The sequence below is a fragment of the Panthera uncia genome, chromosome D1, assembly GCF_023721935.1.
Source record: "Panthera uncia isolate 11264 chromosome D1, Puncia_PCG_1.0, whole genome shotgun sequence".
Lineage (NCBI taxonomy): Eukaryota > Metazoa > Chordata > Mammalia > Carnivora > Felidae > Panthera > Panthera uncia.
In genome coordinates this window covers 8169133-8191041 of record NC_064808.1, presented here as the reverse complement: position 1 = coordinate 8191041, position 21909 = coordinate 8169133, and the positions used below count along the sequence as shown (strand labels likewise).

The following is a 21909-nucleotide window of genomic DNA, read 5'->3' as shown; positions in this document are numbered from 1 at the left end:
CATCTTGAACTTGGGACCTTTCAACTTTCCCTCTGGTCCCTCAATGTTAAAATCAGGGCCTTCGATGTCCACCTTGGGTGCTGACACATCAATGTCGGCCTTGGGCAGGTTCACATCCACATCTGGGCCCTCTCCTTTGAAGCCTGGCATGCTGAACTTGGGCATTTTCATCTTGGGCATCTTCAGGTGCCAGTCTGGGCTTTGAATATCCACATCTGGGGCATCAATGTCCACTTTGGGGCCCTTTAGGTCACCTTCCACCTTAGGCAGGGAAACATCCACATCTCCTTTGACCTTAGGACCTTTCAAGTGTAAATCTACGTCTGGCATCGAGATCTTGGGAGCTTTGATGTTCATTTCTGGCATTTTAAATTTAGGCCCTTTGATCTTTCCCTCTGGACTCTCAATGCTCATATCTGGGACTTCAATGTCAACCTTGGGTCCTGAGACATCAATGTCAGCCTTGGGAAGATTCACATCTACTTCTGGGCCCTCTGTTTTAAAACCAGGCATGCTGAACTTGGGCATTTTCATTTTGGGCATCTTCAGGTGCCAGTCTGGGCCATGAACATCAGGAGCATTTATATCTACTTTGGGGCCCTTGATGTTCACATCTGGTACTTTAATTTTACCTTCTACCTCAGGCACAGACACATCAACATCCCCCTTGACTTTGGGTCCTTTCAAATTTAAGTCCACATCAGGCATAGAAATATTTGGGGCTTTGAAATGCATGTCAGGCATCTTGAACTTGGGACCTTTCAATTTGCCCTCTGGTCCTTCAATGTCAATATCTGGCCCACTGATGTCACCTTTGAGATCTGGCCCTTTGAGGTCACCTTCCAATTTCGGAACATCAACATCCACGTCTCCCTTTATCTTGGGACTTTTTAAGTGTAAATCGACGTCTGGCATGGAGATTTTGGGAGCTTTAAAGTGCATGTCCGGCATCTTAAATTTAGGACTTTTCCATTTTCCATCTGGACCTTCCACAGCTACGTCTGGCATGTCAACATCCAATTTGGGGCCTTTCACATCCAGTTCTGGACCCTTTAACTCTCCCTCCAGCTTTGGGGCCGAAACATCAAAGTCTCCTTTGACTTTAGGCCCTTTTAAGTTAAAATCAACATCAGGCATGGAGATCTTAGGGGCATGAAAGTGCATTTCAGGCATCTTGAACTTAGGGCCTTTCAGCTTCCCTTCTGGACCTTCAAGGCTCACATCCGGGGCTTCAATGTCCACCTTAGGTCCAGAGATGTCAATGTCAGCCTTAGGCAGGTTCACATCCACATCTGGGCCCTCGCCTTTGAAGCCAGGCATGCTGAACTTGGGCATTTTCATCTTGGGCATCTTCAGGTGCCACTCCGGGCCATGAACATCCACATCTGGGGCATCAATGTCCACTTTGGGGCCTTTGATGTCCACATCTGGCACTTTCATTTCACCTTCTATTTTGGGCACAGACACATCCACATCCCCTTTCACTTTGGGGCCTTTTAAGTGTAAATCCACATCAGGCATGGAGAGCTTGGGGGTCTTGAAGTGCATGTCTGGCATCTTAAACTTAGGGCCTTTCAACTTTGCATCAGGACATTCCAGGTCAACATCAGGCATCTCCACATCCACACTGGGGCCTTTCAAATCTCCTTCCAATTTTGGCACAGATACATCCACATCGCCCTTCAGTTTTGGCCCCTTAAGATTCAAGTTCACATCAGGCATGGAGATCTTGGGAGCCTTGAAGTGCATCTCAGGCATCTTAAACTTGGGGCCCTTCAGCTTCCCTTCTGGGCCCTCAAGGCTCACATCTGGGGCTTCAATGTCCACTTTGGGGCCAGATACGTCAATGTCAGCCTTAGGCAGGTTCACATCCACTTCTGGGCCCTCGCCTTTGAAGCCAGGCACGCTAAATTTGGGCATTTTCATCTTGGGCATTTTCAAGTTCCAGTCTGGGCCATGAACATCCACATCTGGGACATCAATGTCCACTTTGGGGGCTTTGATGTCCACATCTGGCACTTTCATTTCACCTTCTATCTTGGGCACAGATACATCCACATCCCCTTTCACTTTGGGACCTTTCAAGTGTAAGTCTACATCAGGCATGGAGAGCTTGGGAGCCTTGAAGTGCATCTCGGGCATCTTAAACTTAAGGCCTTTCAACTTTGCATCAGGACATTCCAGGTCAACATCAGGCATCTCCACATCCACACCAGGACCTTTGATATCAACTTGTGGACCTCTGAGATCACCTTCTAGTTCAGGCACGGAAGCATCTATTTCTCCTTTCACTTTGGGTCCCTTCAAATTCAAGTCCACATCTGGCATGGATATCTTAGGAGCTTTGATATTCAACTTAGGCATCTTAAATTTAGAGCCCTTTAATTTTCCTTCTGGTCCTTCAATATCCAAATCAGGAGCATCAATGTCCACTTTGGGGCCAGACACATTAATGTCAGCCTTGGGCAGGTTCACATCCACTTCTGGGCCCTCACCCTTGAAGCCAGGCATGCTGAACTTGGGCATTTTCACCTTGGGCATCTTCAGGTGCCAGTCTGGGCCATGAACATCCACATCTGGGACATCGACGTCCACTTTGGGGCCTTTGATGTCCACATCTGGCACTTTCATTTCACCTTCTATCTTGGGCACAGACACATCCACATCCCCTTTCACTTTGGGACCTTTCAAGTGTAAGTCCACATCAGGCATGGAGAGCTTGGGGGTCTTGAAGTGCATCTCAGGCATCTTAAACTTAGGGCCCTTCAGCTTTCCTTCTGGACCTTCAATGTCAATATCACCAACATCCACATCCATCTTCGGGGCCTTCATGTCAACTTCAGGACCTTTCAAGTCTCCTTCCACTTTGGGAAGGGAAACATCGACATCCGTTTTCAGTTTAGGGGCTTTCAGATTAAGTCCAACATCAGGCATAGAGATTTTGTGTGTCTGTATATTCATGCTTGGCATCTTAAACTTGGGACCCTTTAGTTTCCCCTCTGGACCTTCAATATTCACATCTGGAACATCAATGTCCACCTTGGGTCCAGAGACATCAATGTCAGCCTTGGGCAGGTTCACATCCACTTCTGGGCCCTCGCCTTTGAAGCCTGGCATGCTGAACTTGGGCATTTTCACCTTGGGCATCTTCAGGTGCCAGTCTGGGCCATGAACCCCCACATCTGGTGCATTAATGTCCACTTTGGGCCCTTTGATGTCAACATCAGGAGCTTTTATCTCTCCTTCTACCTTTGGAGTTGTAACATCATAATCTCCTTTCATTTTAGGACCTTTCAAATGCAAACCAACATCTGGCATGGATATCTTCTGAGGCTTTATATTCATTTCTGGCATCTTAAATTTAAGACCTTTTACTTTTGCATCTGGACCATCAATATTCACATCTGGAACTTCAACATCCACTTTGGGTCCTGAGACATCAATGTCAGCCTTGGGCAGGTTCACATCCACTTCTGGGCCCTCTCCTTTGAAACCTGGCATGCTGATCTTGGGCATTTTTATCTTGGGCATCTTCAGGTGCCAGTCTGACCCATGAACATCCACATCTGGAGCACTGATGTCAACTTTGGGCCCTTTAATGTCAACATCTGGCACTTTTATTTCACCTTCTACATCAGGCACAGACACGTCCACATCTCCCTTCAGTTTTGGCCCCTTAAGATTCAAGTTCACATCAGGCATGGACATCTTGGGAGCCTTGAAGTGCATCTCAGGCATCTTAAACTTGGGGCCCTTCAGTTTCCCTTCTGGGCCCTCAAGGCTCACATCTGGGGCTTCAATGTCCACCTTGGGGCCAGATACGTCAATGTCAGCCTTGGGCAGGTTCACATCCACTTCTGGGCCCTCGCCTTTGAAGCCAGGCACGCTAAATTTGGGCATTTTCATCTTGGGCATTTTCAAGTTCCAGTCTGGGCCATGAACATCCACATCTGGAACATCAATGTCCACTTTGGGGCCTTTGATGTCCACATCTGGCACTTTCATTTCACCTTCTATCTTGGGCACAGATACATCCACATCCCCTTTCACTTTGGGACCTTTCAAGTGTAAGTCCACATCAGGCATGGAGAGCTTGGGAGCCTTGAAGTGCATCTCAGGCATCTTAAACTTAGGGCCTTTCAGCTTCCCTTCTGGACCTTCAAGGCTCACGTCCGGGGCTTCAATGTCCACCTTGGGTCCAGAGATGTCAATGTCAGCCTTGGGCAGGTTCACATCCACTTCTGGGCCCTCCCCTTTGAGGCTGGGCATGCTGAACTTGGGCATTTTCATCTTGGGCATTTTCAGGCTCCAGTCTGCACCTTGGACTTCCACATCTGGTGCTTTAATGTCTACCTTAGGTCCTTTGATGTCCACATCTGGAACTTTCATTTCACCTTCTATTTTTGGTGCAGACATATCTAGATTTCCTTTCATTTTGGGTCCTTTAAGATCCAAGTCAACATCTGGCAGAGTCATCTTAGGAGCTTTGAAGTGCATCTCAGGCATCTTAAACTTTGGACCTTTCAACTTTCCTTCTGGTCCTTCAAGGCTCAAGTCTGGAGCACTAATATCTATCTTGGGTGCCGAAATGTCCACATCAGCCTTTGGCAGGTTCACATCCACTTCTGGGCCCTCCCCTTTGAGGCTGGGCATGGTAAATTTGGGCATCTTCATCTTGGGCATCTTTAGGTTCCATTCAGGACTATGAACGTCAACATCGGGGGCACTGACGTCTACTTTTGGCCCTTTGAGTTCCCCTTCCAGCTTTGGCACTGTAACATCATATTCTCCTTTTACCCTGGGACCTTTCATATGCAAATCTACATCAGGCATAGAGATCTTTGGGGCCTTAATATTCATTTCAGGCATCTTAAACTTGGGACCCTTCAGCTTTCCTTCGGGTCCTTCAATATTCACATCTGGAACTTCAATGTCCGCTGTGGGTCCTGAGATGTCAACGTCTGTCTTGGGCAGGTTCACGTCCACTTCTGGGCCCTCTGCTTTGAAGCCAGGCATGCTGAACTTGGGCATTTTCATTTTGGGCATCTTCAGGTGCCAGTCTGGGCCGTGAGCATCAACATCTGGAGCATCAATATCCACTTTGGCACTTTTAAGTTCAACATCAGGAACTTTGATCTCACCTTCAACTTTTGGCACTGTGACATCGTATTCTCCTTTTACCTTAGGGCCTTTCAGATGTAAGTCCACATCTGGCATGGAGATCTTCGGGGCTTTGATATTCATCTCGGGCATCTTGAACTTAGGTCCCTTCAATTTCCCGTCTGGTCCCTCAATGCTCACATCTGGACCACTAACATCCACCTTGTGCCCAGAAATGTCCACATCAGCCTTGGGAAGATTCACATCCACTTCTGGGCCCTCCGCTTTGAGCCCTGGAACACTGAATTTGGGCATTTTCATCTTGGGCATCTTCAGATGCCAGTCTGGGCCATGAACATCCACATCCGGGGCATCAATGTCCATTTTGGGGCCTTTCAGTTCTCCTTCAAGTTTTGGGGATGTTACATCATATTCTCCTTTTACCTTTGGGCCTTTAACATGTAAATCTACATCAGGCATGGAGATCTTTGGTGTCTTGACACTGACTTCAGGCAGCTTAATATCAGGGCCTTTAAGTTTGCCTCCCAGGCCCCCTACGTTGACATTTGGGGCCTCCACGTTGACCTTGGGCCCTGAAATACTGACATCTCCTTTGGGTAGTTTCACATCTACATCTGGGCCTTCCCCTCCAACTCCTGGAGCGTTGAACTTGGGCACTTTCAGGTTCCATTCTGGGCCATGCACTTCCACATCTGGGGCCCTGACGTCCACTTTGGGTCCTTTGATGTCAGCTTGAGGGACTTTGACTTTCCCTTCTACTTTTGGGAGTACAACGTCCACACCCCCTTTCACTTTAGGGGCAGTCACATTTAAGTCTACATCTGCCATAGAGATCCCATAGGTGCCTGTTTTCCCAGAAGGACTACTAAGCTTGGGTCCTGTCAAAGTCCCCTCAAGGCTAGGTGTCTCTATGTCCACTTTGGCGCCTTTCACTGCCACTTGAGGGCCCTTAACATCACCGTGCACCCCAGGCGCAGAAACCTTAATATCTCCTTTCAGTTTAGGAGACCCAAGGCTCAGATCCACATCCTGCATGGAGATTTTAGGTTTTTGAATAATCATTTCAGGAGTCTTGACTTTCGTACCCTTCACCTTCCCTTCCAGCCCCCCGGCAGCAACTTCAGGCAGACTGACGTTCCCAGAGACCCCAGGAAGAGTCACTGCACCTGTCACATCAATGCCAGCTCCCTCTCCCTTAGAACCTAATACAGAGAATTTGGGAACTTTCATCTTGGGCATATTCAGTTTGCCCCCAGGCCCGTGAATATCAACGTCAGGGGCTTGAACTTCCACATTGGAGCCAGTGATGGTGCCCTCAATCTTGGGCACAGAGACATCCACCCCGATGCTCCCCTGTGACTTGGCACCTTTCAGGCCTAGACCAGTCTCAAGTGATGGCCCAGTGATTTGGGGGCCTTTCAGCTTCCCCTCAAGCCCCTCAATACTGGCAGAAGGAGCACTGACTTCGAGCTGAAGGGTCTGGATGCTCCCACCAATGGTCGGGCCTGGCTTGCCTCCCTTGTGCCCCGCAGAGAATTCAGGTGCAGAAACACTCAACTCTCCCACTGGCACCTGGCCCTCAGGCCCCGTTGGGACACCAAATTTTGGCACTTTCAGAGTGGGAATTTTAATTTTCCCATTACTGCCACTCGTAAGAGATGGGTCCTGCACCTCTACTGCCCCACCCCCAAGAGAAGACGAAATGTCCACTCCTGGAACTTGGGCCCCTCCTTTGCCACCCAAGTCCAAGCCCTTCGCACTGACGCTGACGCCTGGGCTTCCCACCTTTATCCCAGGCATGGTGACCTGGAGCTTCGAGGGGCCAGCACCTTGGAGCTCTGGTACCGAAGCGGAAACGGACCCCGCTCGGATGTCCGCGACAGAGCCTGTGGTCGGAGACACTGCCCCCGAGCCCGAGGGCAGTCTGATCACTGTCTTGCCAGGGTGGGTGTCCACATCCACAGTGGAGATTTCAGTCAGTTCATGCCGTGGAATCTTGATCTTGAACTCAGGGCTGCTGATGTCGATGTCCTTGGCACCTTCACGGCCTGTCACGTCGACAGTGTAGGCCGTGACCCTTCTAGTCACTGTGATGGTGCGGCTCTGGGTCTCCCCGGGATCCCCTTCTACGCCATCCTCCGACTTCAGCCGAGGCTTGATCTTCGTGGTGTAGATGCGCCGGTACTCCTCATCATCCCCGCTCTGCAGAAAGACACGCCCGGCAGAGGTTGAAGCAGGGTCTGCCCGAGTCACAGACGCCCGGCCACAGCCCAGCCGACAACATGGCTGCCTGTTTCCCAAAGAAGCTGGGACCAGAACGGAGACCCACGGAGCCTCCTGGGGCAGAGCAAAGGGGGCTGAAGAAAGGGGCTGACGGCCACCTCACAGGAGGAAAACAAATTATTCGGGGAAACTCCGGGAAGCAAAAGCCACGGGGAGAGGAGCGGGGTAGACGGCTGCGTTGTGTGGATGGAAGATTTACAATCCATTCTAGATTCAGATGGGCCTGTCAAGGGCCGGGGATGCCTCCTGGGTGACCATCTCCGTGTGGACTTCACCCTTTAGGCTCCCGACTCTCGACTCACTCTGGCTTACTTAATCCTCTCGACTCACTGGCTTACTTAATCAGCAGGGGGAATTCTCTCAGGGACCTCTCAAGAAAGCGTTTGTTGAGACTCAGTGTGCTGGGGTTAACACTGTCACTTCGAGGACCCATTACGTGTTAAATAAAGAAGCCGGCAGAAGGAGCAAAGAAACGTCCCTCAGGCACTTTGCCGCCCAGCCTCTGACTCACAGACGAGTCCAGGCCTCTGGAAGTTGAAAACTGCCTGCCTGTGAGGCACCTGTGAGGCTATTTCGAAGATTCTTACAGAACAGCTGACCTTCCTCCTGGCATCTAGGACCAGACAGCGTGAGTGGGTTCCCACGCTGTGGGGCTCTGAAGAGTCTGACGGGAGACTTTCGGGGCAACATCAGCCGCACACCAGACACAAACAGGAACACACAGACTGGTTCATCAGAGAACGCACAAGAGAGAAAGTAGGGGAAGTCACCACAAGAGAGGTCCGGCAGGCAGGCACAAGGCTCAGGAAGTGGCCAGCAGGTCGGCATGGCCAGGGGGAACTCGGGGCGCAGAAAAGCCGCCGAGGCACTCACCAGAACCACCTCGGAGCTTCGGGAGCTGAAGACTTCGTGGGTCCAGGTCTGGCCAGGCTCAGGGGAGCGGTCGCCCTTGCGGTGAAGCTTCAGGCCCACGGTGTGGTGCCCCATGGTGTTCAGCAGCTGGGTCACCTCTCCTGATTGCAGGTTGTCAAAGTAGATGGTGGCACCCACAATCTGGTCCCCTGAGCAGGGAGGAGCGAGAAGCTGGTGAGACCCCCACCCAGGGTCTCAGGGAAACAGCACACAACCACCACGCACTGGGCCCTCGAACTGACTTAATTTAACGCATGTCCGACCACCATAATACACGTTGCACTGATGAAGAAACTGAGGCTTAGGGAGGCCAACTGATTTGTCCGAAGTGAAAGAGCTCGTGAGCAGTGGGGTGAGGACTAGGGACTACGTCTCCACCGCCCTACGTCACCGCCTGCCCCAGTGGGGGCAGAGGAGGGCAGGGCTCGGGTACCGACCACCCTGATGCCGCCGGGACGGTGCCCTTCCGTCCGCCACCCTCCTCCACCCCACTCCAGCACCCAGCCCGCACCCTGAGGTGACTCACCCTCCTTGACCACCCCAGTGCGGGCCGCAGGGGAGTTCTGCATCACCTCCTGCACAAAGACGCCGTCGTCCCTCTGGGCAATGGTCAGCCCATGGGAGCCGCTGCCCTGCCAGTTGGGCAGCAACAGCTCCCGGGTCGTCTCCTCCTCCTTCTCCATCTGGGGTGAGGTAAGGAAACGGGGCTCAGGACAAGTGGGGGCTCAGGGGGTATGAGGAGATGAGAAAGCCAAAGATCTCTGGTGCTGGGAGCTCCCAGGGAGTGAAGCAGCGTCTCCGAGGGGCCCGTGTCCACTGTGGAATGTTCCCAAGGCACCGCAGAGGATACGGAAAGTGCACACTGGTGGCAACCGACTTCGGAGGTAGCCAGCCCCTCATCCCTTCCACCCAGGGCCCTGCCTCCCATGCCACACAGGGTCCCTCCCTTCCCCTGCCCATCCCCTCCATCACACCCTCCCTCCCACGGACCTTTTGCAGGACTCAGTTCAGGAGCGGATGCCTTGCCAGGAGCCCGCCCCTCCTTCCTGTCTTCTCAGTCTCTCGTCGTCGGGAATCTCGGTCACAGGGCCTAGGGAAAAGCGGACAAGGACACTCGCCCTCAACAACTGGCTTGCTCGGCACCCCGACCGTAAGAGATGGTGGAGTGTTCTGCTCTCTGGGCCAGACCAAAACCTTAACCTTCCCCACTGTCATCATTCCATTCCTACGTGGCTCTCCAGCCTGGGATCACAGAGAGGGGGATTAGGGGAGGCCAGACTTAGCTATCAACCCTGGCTCTGCATCTTTCCCAGCTGTGTGTGTGACCCTGGCCAAGTCACTCAACTTCCCTGAACATCCATTTCCTCATCTGTGAAAATGGAGACGATATAGGATCTCCCGGAGGGCTGGAGGAGAGAGAGCGCGTGTGTGAAAAGTTCTGGTGCACACGAGCTCGATACACACCGTCCTCGGTGGGTTCTTTAGAACAGCTCCAGGAGGGAAACGTTACCGTCCCCATTTTGTAGACGGAGAGACTGAGATTGCGGGGGGGAGGGGGGAGGGCAGCGCGCCCGGAGTCCACAGCGAGAGCACCACTCTGCTCGGGCTCTGAGTCCGCAGCTCTCTCCCCCTACACCGCATCGGGTCTGCAGCGGTCACCCCTTCTCGGGGCCTCCAGCACTGGGGGCCCGTGGCGGCCCTGAAAACAGGAACAGTGGTGCCCTCCTTCCCCTGTGACAGTGACACTGGCTCACCCGGTCTAACCCAGTCCTTAGGACCAGGGGAACCCTCACCAGCTGGGAGTTCCAGGCACAGCAGCTGAGAAAAAAGAAGCCCCAAACCCCCCTGGAGCCAGCCCACGCCCGAGAGGCCTGAATACAGCTAAGCCACCTCGGGGACACGGTGAGTCAGGGCTCATCTGGTTGCCCACACCGGGCGCTGAGCCAGGGCCCCATAGGTGCGGGCACTCAGGAGCAAAGATGCCCTCTGGCCACAGGATGAGCTGTCAGCTGCAGAGGTGCCCTGGGAAGACACGAGGCGGGCCTCTGGATACAGCCATGGCCCACAGCCACCCACACAGAATGGTGGTGGCAGCGTCACCCCGAAGCATGGTCTGTGAAACCAAGTTGGGGATGCTAAAAACCACTCAGAGCCTCACCCAAAGCCCCACCCTGAAGCTGTTTACATTCAGGAATTAGTCAACCAGCCGATAAATACACGCATACTGATAGCGTCTTGTAAGTGGAACACTGTACCAGACACGGCAGAGAAGACCAGCAAGGGACGGACAGCAGAGCCCCGCGCTCCACGCCACATTAGATCGTTAGCCAACTTCCCTCGCGGCTCCTCGCCACGTTCACTGAATGCGCTCCGTGTGCCAGATGGGGAGATTTAAAAGACTCAGTTCCTGTCCCGGATATAAATTACGAGCAAGGTGCTCTGGGTGTGACCCATTTAGCCTCAGAACGTTCCAGAAGGTTTATGAGCCTTCTCGGGGATTGGGGGATGAAATATAAAAGGAAAGAAAGGGGCAAAGCGAACCTCTAATTTGCCAGCTTTCTTTTTTTTTTAATATTTATTTTTGAGAGAGAGAGAGACAGAGACAGAGCGTGAGTGGGGGAGGCGCAGAGAGAGAGGAAGAGACAGAATCTGAAGCAGGCTCCAGGCTCCGAGCTGTCAGCACAGAGCCCGACGCGGGGCTCGAACTCACGAACCGTGAGATCATGACCTGAGCCGAAGTCGGATGCCCGGCCGACTGAGCCACCCAGGCGCCCCTTTACCAGCTTTCTTGAAAGTGTTAAGAGTTTGCCTCTGAGGACGGGATTGTGTCTCTTGGAAACTCCTGGGCACTTAGCAGTTGTGGTGTCAGGCAGATCACAGCACGGGGTGGGGGGGTAGACAACCACAGAGACCCCAGTCCTCCACCCCCTGAACTCATACAGGCAGTATTTACGACACGGGTGCCGCCTAGGAGGCGAGCAGAGCCACTGACAGTGAGTGGCCTGTGGGCACAGGTGTGAGCTGGGGAATCACCATCCCTCCGGAGGAGCAGAAATGCCAAACAGAGGAGCCACCACAGGAAGTCACGCGGAACAGCGAAGCTGCAACTTAAAGGTGCTTCGCCCAGCGGCCAGCCCCAGGAAGCCAGCCCTGCAGACAGGGAGCCAGGCAGGGCAGGGATGGGAAAGGCTTCCAGCCTGAGGGCTTCTCTGACCTCTGAAGCCACCAACCACCTTAGCACCCCGTTCTTCCTCCTCGAGCAGGGCCCCTTTTCTCTGCCCAGCATCCTGATCCTGAGCCAGCAGCCAGCGAAGGGGGGGTGGGGGGGGAACACGAGCCAGCTCACCCTCGCCCACAGCTCAGCCCCACCCTCCCTCCTTCCCCAGTGAGTCACTGGGGCCGAAACAGCTCCAGACATGCAAAGGGTCACGCCTAAAACCAGATAGACAAAGTGCTTCGTTGGCCAGACCCCTTGGTGACAGAGGGGCCGGGGCTCCAGTGGAGACAGGCCAGGTGTCCCCAGAAGCACAGCTCAGAGGCTCAGGAGGGACCCTCTCTGCACCTCAGGCCTGGCGGCTAGTGAGGGGAGAGAGCCATCTCGAAGGTGAAGCCTCCACAGCCCGTGAGAACAGGAGCCGCTTGGACCCAGGGCTGTAGGCTGGCCCTGGCAGGGCACCCACTGACTACCCAGGCTCAGGGCTCTCCTTCTGGCACAGCCAGGACCAGCACCCTCCCCTCCCACCTGCCCTGGCCCATTCAGGTGGCTGGACATAGGGATGCTAGTGTGGGATTCGAGACCACGGTGGCAAGGGTCTGTTTTTTGCATTTGAGTCCCTGCTCCCAGTCTCTCCCACACCCCTGGAGCTTGTACCAAGCCCAGATAGATGGTCCCTTCTTTTCCCACACGAGTCAGGCAACGCCAGGCTTCCCCTGGGGCGCTGAGGGCCCTGCCCTGCGGTTACCCAAAGGAGGGTCTTTGGAACTTTGGGAAATTCTGCACATTCAGCAGAGATTCCTAAGTCTTTGGAGCTGGAAGACATCTGAAAGCCATGCTATCAATATGGTAGCTGCCTTAATTTAAATTATATTTAAATTAATTTAAATTAAGGGGCGCCTGGGTGGCCCAGTCAGTTAAGTGTCCAACTCTCACGGTTTGTGAGATCGAGCATCGGACTCTGTGCTCACAGCTTGGGATTCTCTCTCTCTCTCTCTCTGCTCCTCCCCCACACTCTCTCTCCCTCTCTCTCTCCCTCAAAAATAAAAAAATAAACGTTGAAAAAATTAATTTGGGTGCCTGGGTGGCTCCGTCGGTTAAGAGTGCGACTTCGGCTCAGGTCATGATCCCGAGGTTTGTGGGTTCGAGCCCCGCATTGGGCTCTGTGCTGACAGCTCGGAGCCTGGAGCCTGCTTTCAGATTCTAGGTCTCCCTCTCTCTCTGTCCCTCCCCTGCTCGTGCTCTGTCTCTCTCTCTCTCTCTCAAAATAAATTAACATTAAAAACGTATTTTAACACTATATGCTAATTAATCTGGATGTAAATGTTAAAAGTAACATAAAAATATTTTAATAAAATAAAATAATTAAACTAAATTAAAATTTTAGCTCATTGCTTGCAATAGTCACATTTCAAGAGCTCAACAACCACACAAGGGTCACCACGTTAGACAGGGCAGATGTGGAACACTTCCGGCACCGCCGGAAGTCCTGTGGGACAGCACCGGCTGGTATTTACAGAAGGGGAAGGCGAGGTCCAGAGAAGTGAGAACGGGAGAGTGTTGGGGCCCCAGGACCCCCCATCTGCCAGCTCCCTACCCCGAGGCCCACCTGACACTGGCTTACAGTATCCTTCGTGATGGGAGGGACTGGAGTGGAGACCCGCTAAGGCAGTGGACTGCTTGGAAGTCAGAGAGAGGTAAGTCTGCTCCATCCGTAAGGCTGAGAGATCAAGGCTGCAGGGACACACACACCATGACGCGGGCCAGAAGCAGCGAGAGAAGAACGAGGCTGTCCTGTCAATTCAAAACTGCAAAGAGGATGTGCAGCACCTCTGTGGATTGGGGACAAGACCCTGGCGGATCCAGGTAGCGGACTCCATGCCCAGGGCAGAGGGTCTCTGCAGGGGTGACATCCAGAGGAGCGTCCTTCCCCCACTGCCCTTAGGGAACAGAGCCTCTTCCTCCCAAAAGCCAGCATGAAGTCAGCGTGGGCGGGGGGGAGGGGGAGTCCAGCCTAATCGCTGCTACGGCCAAAAACAGCCTTGCCACCGGCGTCAATGTCAAGATGACAGGAACCATAAGACACACACTCCCCAAGATAGGTCCATGGGCCCCGATGCCTCCATGCACCAAACCTGAAGACAAGTTGCACACCGGAAGGAGCGCAAGTTTGAGTATCTGTCCCCCAAAGGATGGACACCGGCGATGGCACTCCCGCCCACTGTGGGGAGGACGCTAAGAGCAGCGGACCTTCTAGCCAGCCCAGCGGCATGCGCATTAGCGATCAGATGCACCATACCCACAAGGCAGGGAGAGCTATTCCCCAAGCTACGAAGAACAGAACGAAATGACTCACACCCAAGGTAGAGACCTCTACCAGAGGGAAAGTCCCAAACGCTGAAAATAGGATGAGGGGGTAGGATATGCGACAAAAAAAGAGACACACCCGGTGGGGGGGAGGGGGGGAATCTACGCTCCTAAACACTAAGCAGCCAAGAGGAAGAAAAAGCTCCGCGTAGAGCGAAAACCTCCAACAGAGCAGGGGAAAGAGAATTCTGCAGAGCTCCTGGGGTGTGCCAGGTTCCGTGCTGTGGTTCCACGCCTGGGGTCTCATTCGATCCCAGTCACGGCCCTGTGTGATTAATAATTAATTGTCCTGGTTTTAGAGACGCAGCAACAGGTCCCCAGAGGTAAGATGACTGCCCCAAGGATAAGCTAGAGTTGAGATGCAAGCCTGGGTTTCTAGAACTCTGTGACTCCAAAGCAAACGGTCTTTAGCGAGGCGGAGGGATGGAGGGCACAAAAAAATACACACACAGGATGAGAAACCACAGAGAAAGATGCACGACAGAGATACACAGAAAACAGAGACCTGGGCTGGAGGAGGAGGGCCAGAGAGACGCCCCCAGGAAGATGGAGAGGCCTCTCTGCACATCTAGAGGGACATGAGGTGCGAGGGGCATTACCCCCAAGAGAGGGAGGGACTGAGATTACTGGAGGGGACCCAGAGACCCAGGGAGCAGCGGGAGATTCGCCCAGACAGCAGTGACACCTTTCAGGTGGCTTTCAAGGGCCAGAAGCATAGGAGGGAGGGCGAGAGGCCACCAGCCTCCTTTGCCCACACACCGGCCACCTCCTGGCCAACAGCTTGGGGACAGCAAACTCAGATGGGCAGAGACCCAGGCATCCTACAGCCCAGGATCTGAGGGGCCTTTGGGTTCCGGGGCTCATTGAGGCCATGTCCCCACAAGTCAGCAATCCTGAGCTACACAGATCCAGCCCACCTGTAGACTCTCCCGGGCCCCAGCAAGCGAAGGCCAAGAGAATCGTCCCCTCTGGGGCTTGGGCAGCCTAAGACCCACTCTAGAGAAAGGCACCGGTAAGGCAAGGCAAATATTTCCACTCACTGGGAACAGACACCACAGGCAGACCCTCATCCCAGAGGCACAAGGACAAACAGGGGTGGCATCTCTCCCAGGGCCCAAGCCTCCAAATGAGCCTCCGTGTATGCAGTTGCCACGTATGGAGAGACATTCCGAGAAAAACGAGGGCACGCACACAGCGCGTGTGCACACAGACGCTCATCAGCCCTGTTCTCCACCCTTCACAGCCCTGAGCGGGGCCACAACCCCTGCCTTCACCCTCTCCCAGCAGACACCTGGCCTGGGAAGCCCCAGGCCCTGCCCATCACGGAGGGCACCTACACCTGTTACCCCGGTGCCCGGGAGTCTGTGTCTCCCTCTGCGTGTGTGCCCCTGCCCATCTCCTTGCTCCCTTGCTCTCTGGGCCACTAGCCCAGCCCACGACTCCCACCAAGGAGGAAGTTCCTCCAACCTCATCACTCGAGCCCTCTCCTCCCTGTCAGCCCCTCACCACCATGGGGAGTTTTCTGCACCTCCACGTCCAGGGCATCCCCACTCCTACCCCACCAGCCAGCTGCCCACTGGCTTCCCCCATGACACCTTTCTCCACTTCTCTCCCGGCCATCGGCCATCGGTGCGCTGCTTCCTCCCACCCACCCCCCCAACTCCCCAGCGAGCTCCAAGTTCTCACGTTCAGCGGGGAGGGAGATTCCCTCTTCCTCCCCTGACCCAGAGGGACTCTCCTCCTTGTGACGGGCCTGGGGCCAGGAGCACATTATCCAGCCCAAGTGCCCGCACCTGGCCACACAGCCAGGGAAGAGAGAGCCTTTACCCAGGACTGCCGGGACGAAGACACCAACTCCAAGGGTGGCACTGGCACCCTCCGCGGGGCAGGGGTGGTGAAGAACAGTCCGTCTCCCCCTGGGGGAAGGTTATAGCCGGGAGGGCGCAGAAACTCCCCGACCACAGGCGAGCTCTCCGCCCAGCGGTCAGGCCACGCTAGTGCAGGGGCGCAGGGCCAGGCCGGTCGGTTGGCTCTGCAGCCAAAGAGCCGCCCCCCATCCCAGCCAGGACACAAGCCGGGATCAGCTCCAGGCACTTCCCCTTCCCCTAGAACCTCCGCTCTGGCCCCCAGGGACAGGGCAGGATGCCCCTCCCTGACCAGCCATGTGCAGTGCCTCGTCCGGCATCACTCAGCCTTACTCCCAGAGCTATCCTCACTCTCCCGAGGGCCTCTGGATGCAAACTCCAGGGCCCAGAACCTGTCCAGGATGGAGAAACTGACTCCAGTGCTTATCTGCAGCCCCTCCAGCCCCTATGAAACCTCCACTACCCGGGCAGAGTCCCACTGCTGTCCCCTGCCCTAAAAGTCCCACAGGCAAGCAAACTGACACATCCAGGGCCACCATGCATAGCCAGAGGGCCATCTGCTCACAGGTAATAACACACACCTCCCCACTATGACATTAGTGGTCACTGGGACTCAAGGCCACAGTGAAACCTCCATGCTTGGGACGCAAGACCTCCAGCTACAACAGCCCAGCAGTCCCACAGGCGGGAAGTGAGGCCAGGGTGAGGAAGAGGGGCTCTCTCAAAACTCCTGTGTGCATACTCATTCCTGCTAGGCCCCACTGTGGCCCATCCACGCAGCCCCCACGCCAGGCATGGAAGAAAGCGACCTTGCTCCGGAAGGCCTGGGAGCCCAGCAGGGATGGGCAGAGACCAGGGACATGCCAGCTCCCCAGGGGGCCTGGATGAAGCCCATGGGGGACAAAGAAACACCAAAAGGCCCTAGACATTGGCCCCCACCCGACTGAAACCAGCACATTCTAAACCCTCCCCAGCAGCCACCTGCCTTCCTCTCCTCGCGTGCACAGGGCATGCACAGGCTTACCACCTCCAGGGAGAGAAACCTGGGGGCGCTGGGGCGGGGGGGGGGGGGGGGGGTGGTAGGGAGAGCCAGCAGTGGGAGGGTTCCCATGAAGAGTAGGATTAGCTCTCCTGGTATGCCTGTCTGTCCCCAGGCGGTTCCCAAGTTCTAAGGAAGGTTAGTGACCACACCCCAGAGCCCCACACACCCCTCCGCCCCCACAGCTTTGCCCCAACCTCTCAAACCAGCTGCTCAGGCTCTGGGTAGCATGCTCCACCAGGGCCTGCCAGCCAATTCCGAGCTGAGCCAAGGAATCCAGCCTGGCAATGCCTGGGCACCTCCACCCAGGGCCTCCCTGTTCAGGTGATCCCGGAGACCCCCATACCATTCCCTGCCCTTGTCTGCTGCTGGCCTTCCCCCACCCCCTCCCGTCTCCACGAGTCTCCCATGGTTTACTCTCTCTTGTCCCACCCTGGGCCCTGGACCTGTAGCCTCAGGACCCTGAACCAAGTCCGGCTGGTACGAGTCCTCAGCTCTGTGGGGTTAGCTCTTCAAGGAACTGCCCAGACCAGGACCCTGAGCCATTGCTAAGGGTCTCCATGTCAGCAGCAGTAAGCCCCGCACGACTTACGTGGCTCCCTATGTGTCCTTGTTCAATGACCAGTGTCTCTGCATGTAATCTCCTAACGACAAGACTTTACAGAGGAGCTTAGAACACCCCCTGATCCCCATTTCGAACCCTGCAGACCCTGTGTCCTCTGCTAGCCCAGTTTTCAAGATCCCAAGTCCTCTCCTACCCCGCCCCCCCCCCACCTCCTTCCAACCACAGCTCACAGCTCAGAGCAAGGAAGTGCCCCCTAAGCCTGGGGTGCCCTTCTGCTCCCCACTCTGCACACTCTGCCTACCAAGGGCTGGCCCAACCCATCAATCCCTTTGGGCCAAGTAGAAGGAAGCTTCCCCATTCAGCTTCGGAAAGGAAGTGAGGGCCACACCCAGCTCCAGGGATTTCCCTCCTGGGGGGCAGCGGAGAGAGGAAAATGAAAGCGGACCCTGCTCCCCCGGTTTTGGGGCAGCATAGGTGTGGAGGCCTGAAAACGCCTTCCAAGGCATCTTCAATCTCTTCCTCTTTCCCGCCCCCCCACTCCCGTGCCTTCACCTGTCACTACAGCCCCACACTGTCACTATGCCTCACAACATCAACCCAGCCCCTACCAGTGCCGGGCAGTGCAAGGAAGGGCAGGTGAACCCTGTCATCGGAGGCTGGATTCTAAAGAAGGAACTGTTTCAAAACCAATTATTGGGAGCCCAGCGCTGTGCTGCGGACACAGAGGTAAATATCTAGTCCTTCTTCCTCCAAAACGCCAGGTCATTCTCCAAGGACCCCACTGCCATGGGATGATCCCACCCTGCCTTTCCACAAATCCACTACACAGAGCAGGGCTCTCAGCGGCCACCGCGCAAACTCCCTCGGGGCACCTCACCACCACCCCTCTGCAGCCACACCCAGTGAAAGGCGAGAGCACACACACCACGCACACAATTCTCCGTGGCCACGTTGTGGGTGCAGGCGCCCAACTAGAGCCCTGAGTTGCCCCCTCTGCCCACTCGGCTCCCCTCCCACGCAAGGGGGGCACAGCCAGGCCTGCTCAGACCCCACGTGTCCCTCGCGGCCAGCTCCGCCCAGGGCTGCGCCCCCACATCCCCGGCCCTGGCACTGCAGGGGGCGCCCAGCCCAGCCAGGGGAGGGCCAGGCCCTCACACACTGCACACCCTCTCCCTGCATGGGAAAGCCTTACATAACACCGCTCTCCGAACACACCCTAAGCACTCAGCCTTTCCAACTCCGTGGCAGGACCTCGTCCCCCAACCCTCTCTCCAAGAGCGCACCGCTGGAGTGGAGGGTCCAGAGAGCGCAGCGAAGCCCTCCTCCTACGCGGGGCCCCGCTCCTGCCCCCATCTCCCACACACAGCCCCTTCCCCTCCTCCCCTTTGCCCCTCACCACTCCTCCCCGAGTTCTGGTTTGAATTAGTCAGCGGCTCCAACCACCACATTCCTCAGGCTGCTGGCGCCGAGCCAGGCGCTGGGGCGGGGGCCATCCCGCCCCGACGAGTTTGGGAGTGGGGTGGGGGAGAGCGCACCGCCCCCGAAGGGGAAGGGGCGGTCCCGAGGGCCGGGCCGCCACACCGCCCCCCCCCCCCCCGCCCACCCCAGTGCTGGAATCTCCCTAATTACGCCCCCCACCCCCACTCCCACCCTTCCCGCCGGGGGGCGCGCTGCAAATGTCCAGGCAGCGCCGCCCCGGAGGAAGCAGGGAGTCTTCTGGAGCCGGGAACGCGGAGCGGCCAGACTAGGGCGGGGCAGCTGGAGGGGGGCTGAGAAAGGGAGAGGCCGGTGGTACAGAACTGGGTGGGGCCGGGAGGACTCCGGACGCGAAGTTAGAGGCGGAGGTGTGGGGAGCGGGGAGGGACAGCGGAGGGGGCGCGGGAGCGCGGGGGCTCCGGGAGGGGCCAAGGGGCCGCGGCGGCGACCTCGGAAACTTCTCCAGTAAACACGGAATAGGAGCTACAGCAGTGCGCTGAGCCACCGCCCCAAAGAGAAGGAGGGGATGGGACAGGGGCCCCCGGACCAGGAACAGGGCTCCCTGCCGGGCAGTAGAACTAACAATCAGCCCTCGAGAGAAATAAGGACTGGAGCAAAGCGCGCTTCGGGGCGATTTTCCAACTTTGCCCAACTTGCGCCCCACCTCCGGAGGCGCAGTTCGGCTCCCAGGGCGCGACGCGACGCGACGCGTCGCCTGCCCGCGCGACCCGGGGCTGTCTAGCTTGCTCCACGCCGTTTGAATCCTCGCAGCGCGCCTGGCCCAAGAGGAAGCGCCCCAAACCCTGCAGCCCACCTCCCCTCGCGCGTTCGCGGAGTCCTGTTCCCGCGGCGCCGCGGTGCGCCCCGTGCCCCTACCTGCGCGCTCAGCCCCAAGGCACAGCCATAGCCCGCGCGGGGCCCCAGGTCGCGGTGCTGCGGCTGCTGCAGGCGGCGAGCCCCGGTCGGGGCGGGTCCGGCAGGGCGGGCGGTGCAGTCCCCGCGGCGGAGCTGCTCCGAGTGGCCGGGCCCCCGCGCGCGGAGGCGGCTCTTGTAACTCCGGCTCCGGCGGGCGGGTCTGCCCCGAGCAGTGGGGAGAGGGCGGGGCCGGGCGGGGCCGGACTGGGGCTGGGACTGGCGAGCGGGGGCCGACCCTACAAGGACCCGGGAGCGGGCTGCCGGGGTGGGGGTGGGGGGGGCCACTGGGGGTCGCAGGGACGTGGGGGCGCCGCACGTCCGAGGGGCTGCCTTACCCTGCCCCCATCTAGTGCCCCCGGCCCTGGCGCGTGCCTGGATCTACCCCCAACGTATGCAGTGTGTGGTCTCCTCGGCCAGAAACTCCTCGAAGCTCCCCAAGGCTCATCCTCCCAGCTAGAACCGCGAATCAGCTCATTTTGCGGGAGCGGCTGGGGGGCTTGAGTGATTCGGCCGCGACCTCCAGCCTGGCGCGGACCTTTTGAGTTTTCTCTCAACCCAGGAACCTACACTTCAAATTCCAGGCCCCTGTCTCCTCCTCACTCAGTTCCTGAGCTCCAGGCAGCCGCGCCCATTTCTCGCCTCGCCCCCTTCGGAGGGCCCCCAGCCCCTCCCCCCACAAAGCCGGTCTGAAGACGCTGGCCCCACCCCTGGAGTTAGGGTGCCCACGTGGAGTCACCAGGGCCTCACGCACCACGGTGCTGCTCCGGCCGCTGCAGCGACATGGGAGTCAGGCCGGCAGCCTCCCCCCCCCCCCCCCCCCCCCCCCCCCGTCTGCAGACTCCTTGCAGGCCGGAGCGCCCGCCTTTCCTCTACCTACCATTTCTTATCCGAGTCCCTCCCCCACCTCCCCACTTGGAAGGACGCTGTTTCCAGATTTACTGCGATTTCCCACAGCCACTTCTAACTCCATGAGATTTTATTAACCGCTTAATGATGGGGTGCAGGGGGGCCTTCTGGCGCTACGCAGTCCCCTTCCACCTCCCATTCTCTTCTCCCCCGACGACTCCTCTTATCCTTCCTCCTAGGCGGCCACCCACTACCCGCATCGAGGAAGCTTTCCTTCCTTCCCGAATGCTGAGGAAGGGAGACCCCAGGCTGGGGGGTCCAGGAGAAGACCTGGCTCCAGGCAGGAGCTCCCTCCTCGCTGCAAGATCATGAGTGGGCTAGGGCTGAGACCTGCGGTCCTGTCCTCTGAAATGGCAAACATGTTTACAGGCTAAAAATACCCAGCAGCCAACTCTGCTGCCAGCCCTGGGGGCTGTGTCCCAGGTCCAGTTACCAGCACAGGGTACAGGCGGTGGGGGAGGGAAGACATAGCAAAGGAGCCATAGCCGTGCAGACTCATACAATGGACACGGAAAGGTGGAGACACATGTGTAGACATTCAGACAGGCATCGACATGCAAAGACAGACAAAGCAGAGACTTGGGCACTAGCATTCTATGTCTGTGTCTATGTCTACTGTCTCTAACTTGCTCCTGTGTGCAAGAACGTTCTCTCTCTCTCTCTCTCTCTCTCTCACTCACACACACACACATACACACACGTAGATAGGGACTCAAACCCATGGCAGAGGCAGTCCCACCACACACATCACAAACACAGCCATAGACCCAGGATTTCTAAAGAAGCACCCTCTCAATTTTGTTCTGTACACCTTCCCTAGAACCTGCCTTATTTAAATGTTTGTTTATTCTTGAGATAGTGTGAGCGGGGGAGGGGCAGAGAGAGGGTGCAGAGGATCAGAATTCAGCTCTGCGCTGACAGCCCGGAGCCCTATGAATGGGACTGTCGAACTCACAAACCCTGAGATCATGACCTGAGCCAAAGAGGGAGGCTCAACCGACTGAGCCACCCAGGCACCCCCCCCCCAACCTGCCTTATTAAAAAAGAAAAGGGGGGGTGCCTGGGTGGCTCAGTTGGTAAGCGTCGGACTTCAGCTCAGATCATGATGTCACGGTTTGTGAGTTTGAGCCCCGAATCCTGCATCGGGCTCTGTGCTGACAGCTCAGAGCCTGGAACCTGCTTTGGATTCTGTGTCTCCCTCTCTCTCTGCCCCATCCCTATTCATTCTCTGTCTCTCTGTGTCTTA

At 56.5% G+C, this 21909-nt stretch overlaps 1 protein-coding gene across 1 annotated transcript in view; it reads right to left on the bottom strand.

Moving 5' to 3' along the window:
* The window catches only part of AHNAK (AHNAK nucleoprotein), a 24082-nt gene extending 4154 nt beyond the window's left edge, over positions 1-19928 (bottom strand). The window contains 5 exon segments of the mRNA XM_049614949.1: positions 1-7323; positions 8278-8465; positions 8843-8999; positions 9307-9406; positions 19719-19928. The exon segment at positions 1-7323 is cut by the window's left edge and continues 21 nt beyond it. Coding sequence (XP_049470906.1) covers positions 1-7323; positions 8278-8465; positions 8843-8999 — 7668 coding nt within the window. The 5' untranslated portion in view covers positions 9307-9406; positions 19719-19928.
* Between the last annotated feature and the right edge of the window lie 1981 nt (positions 19929-21909).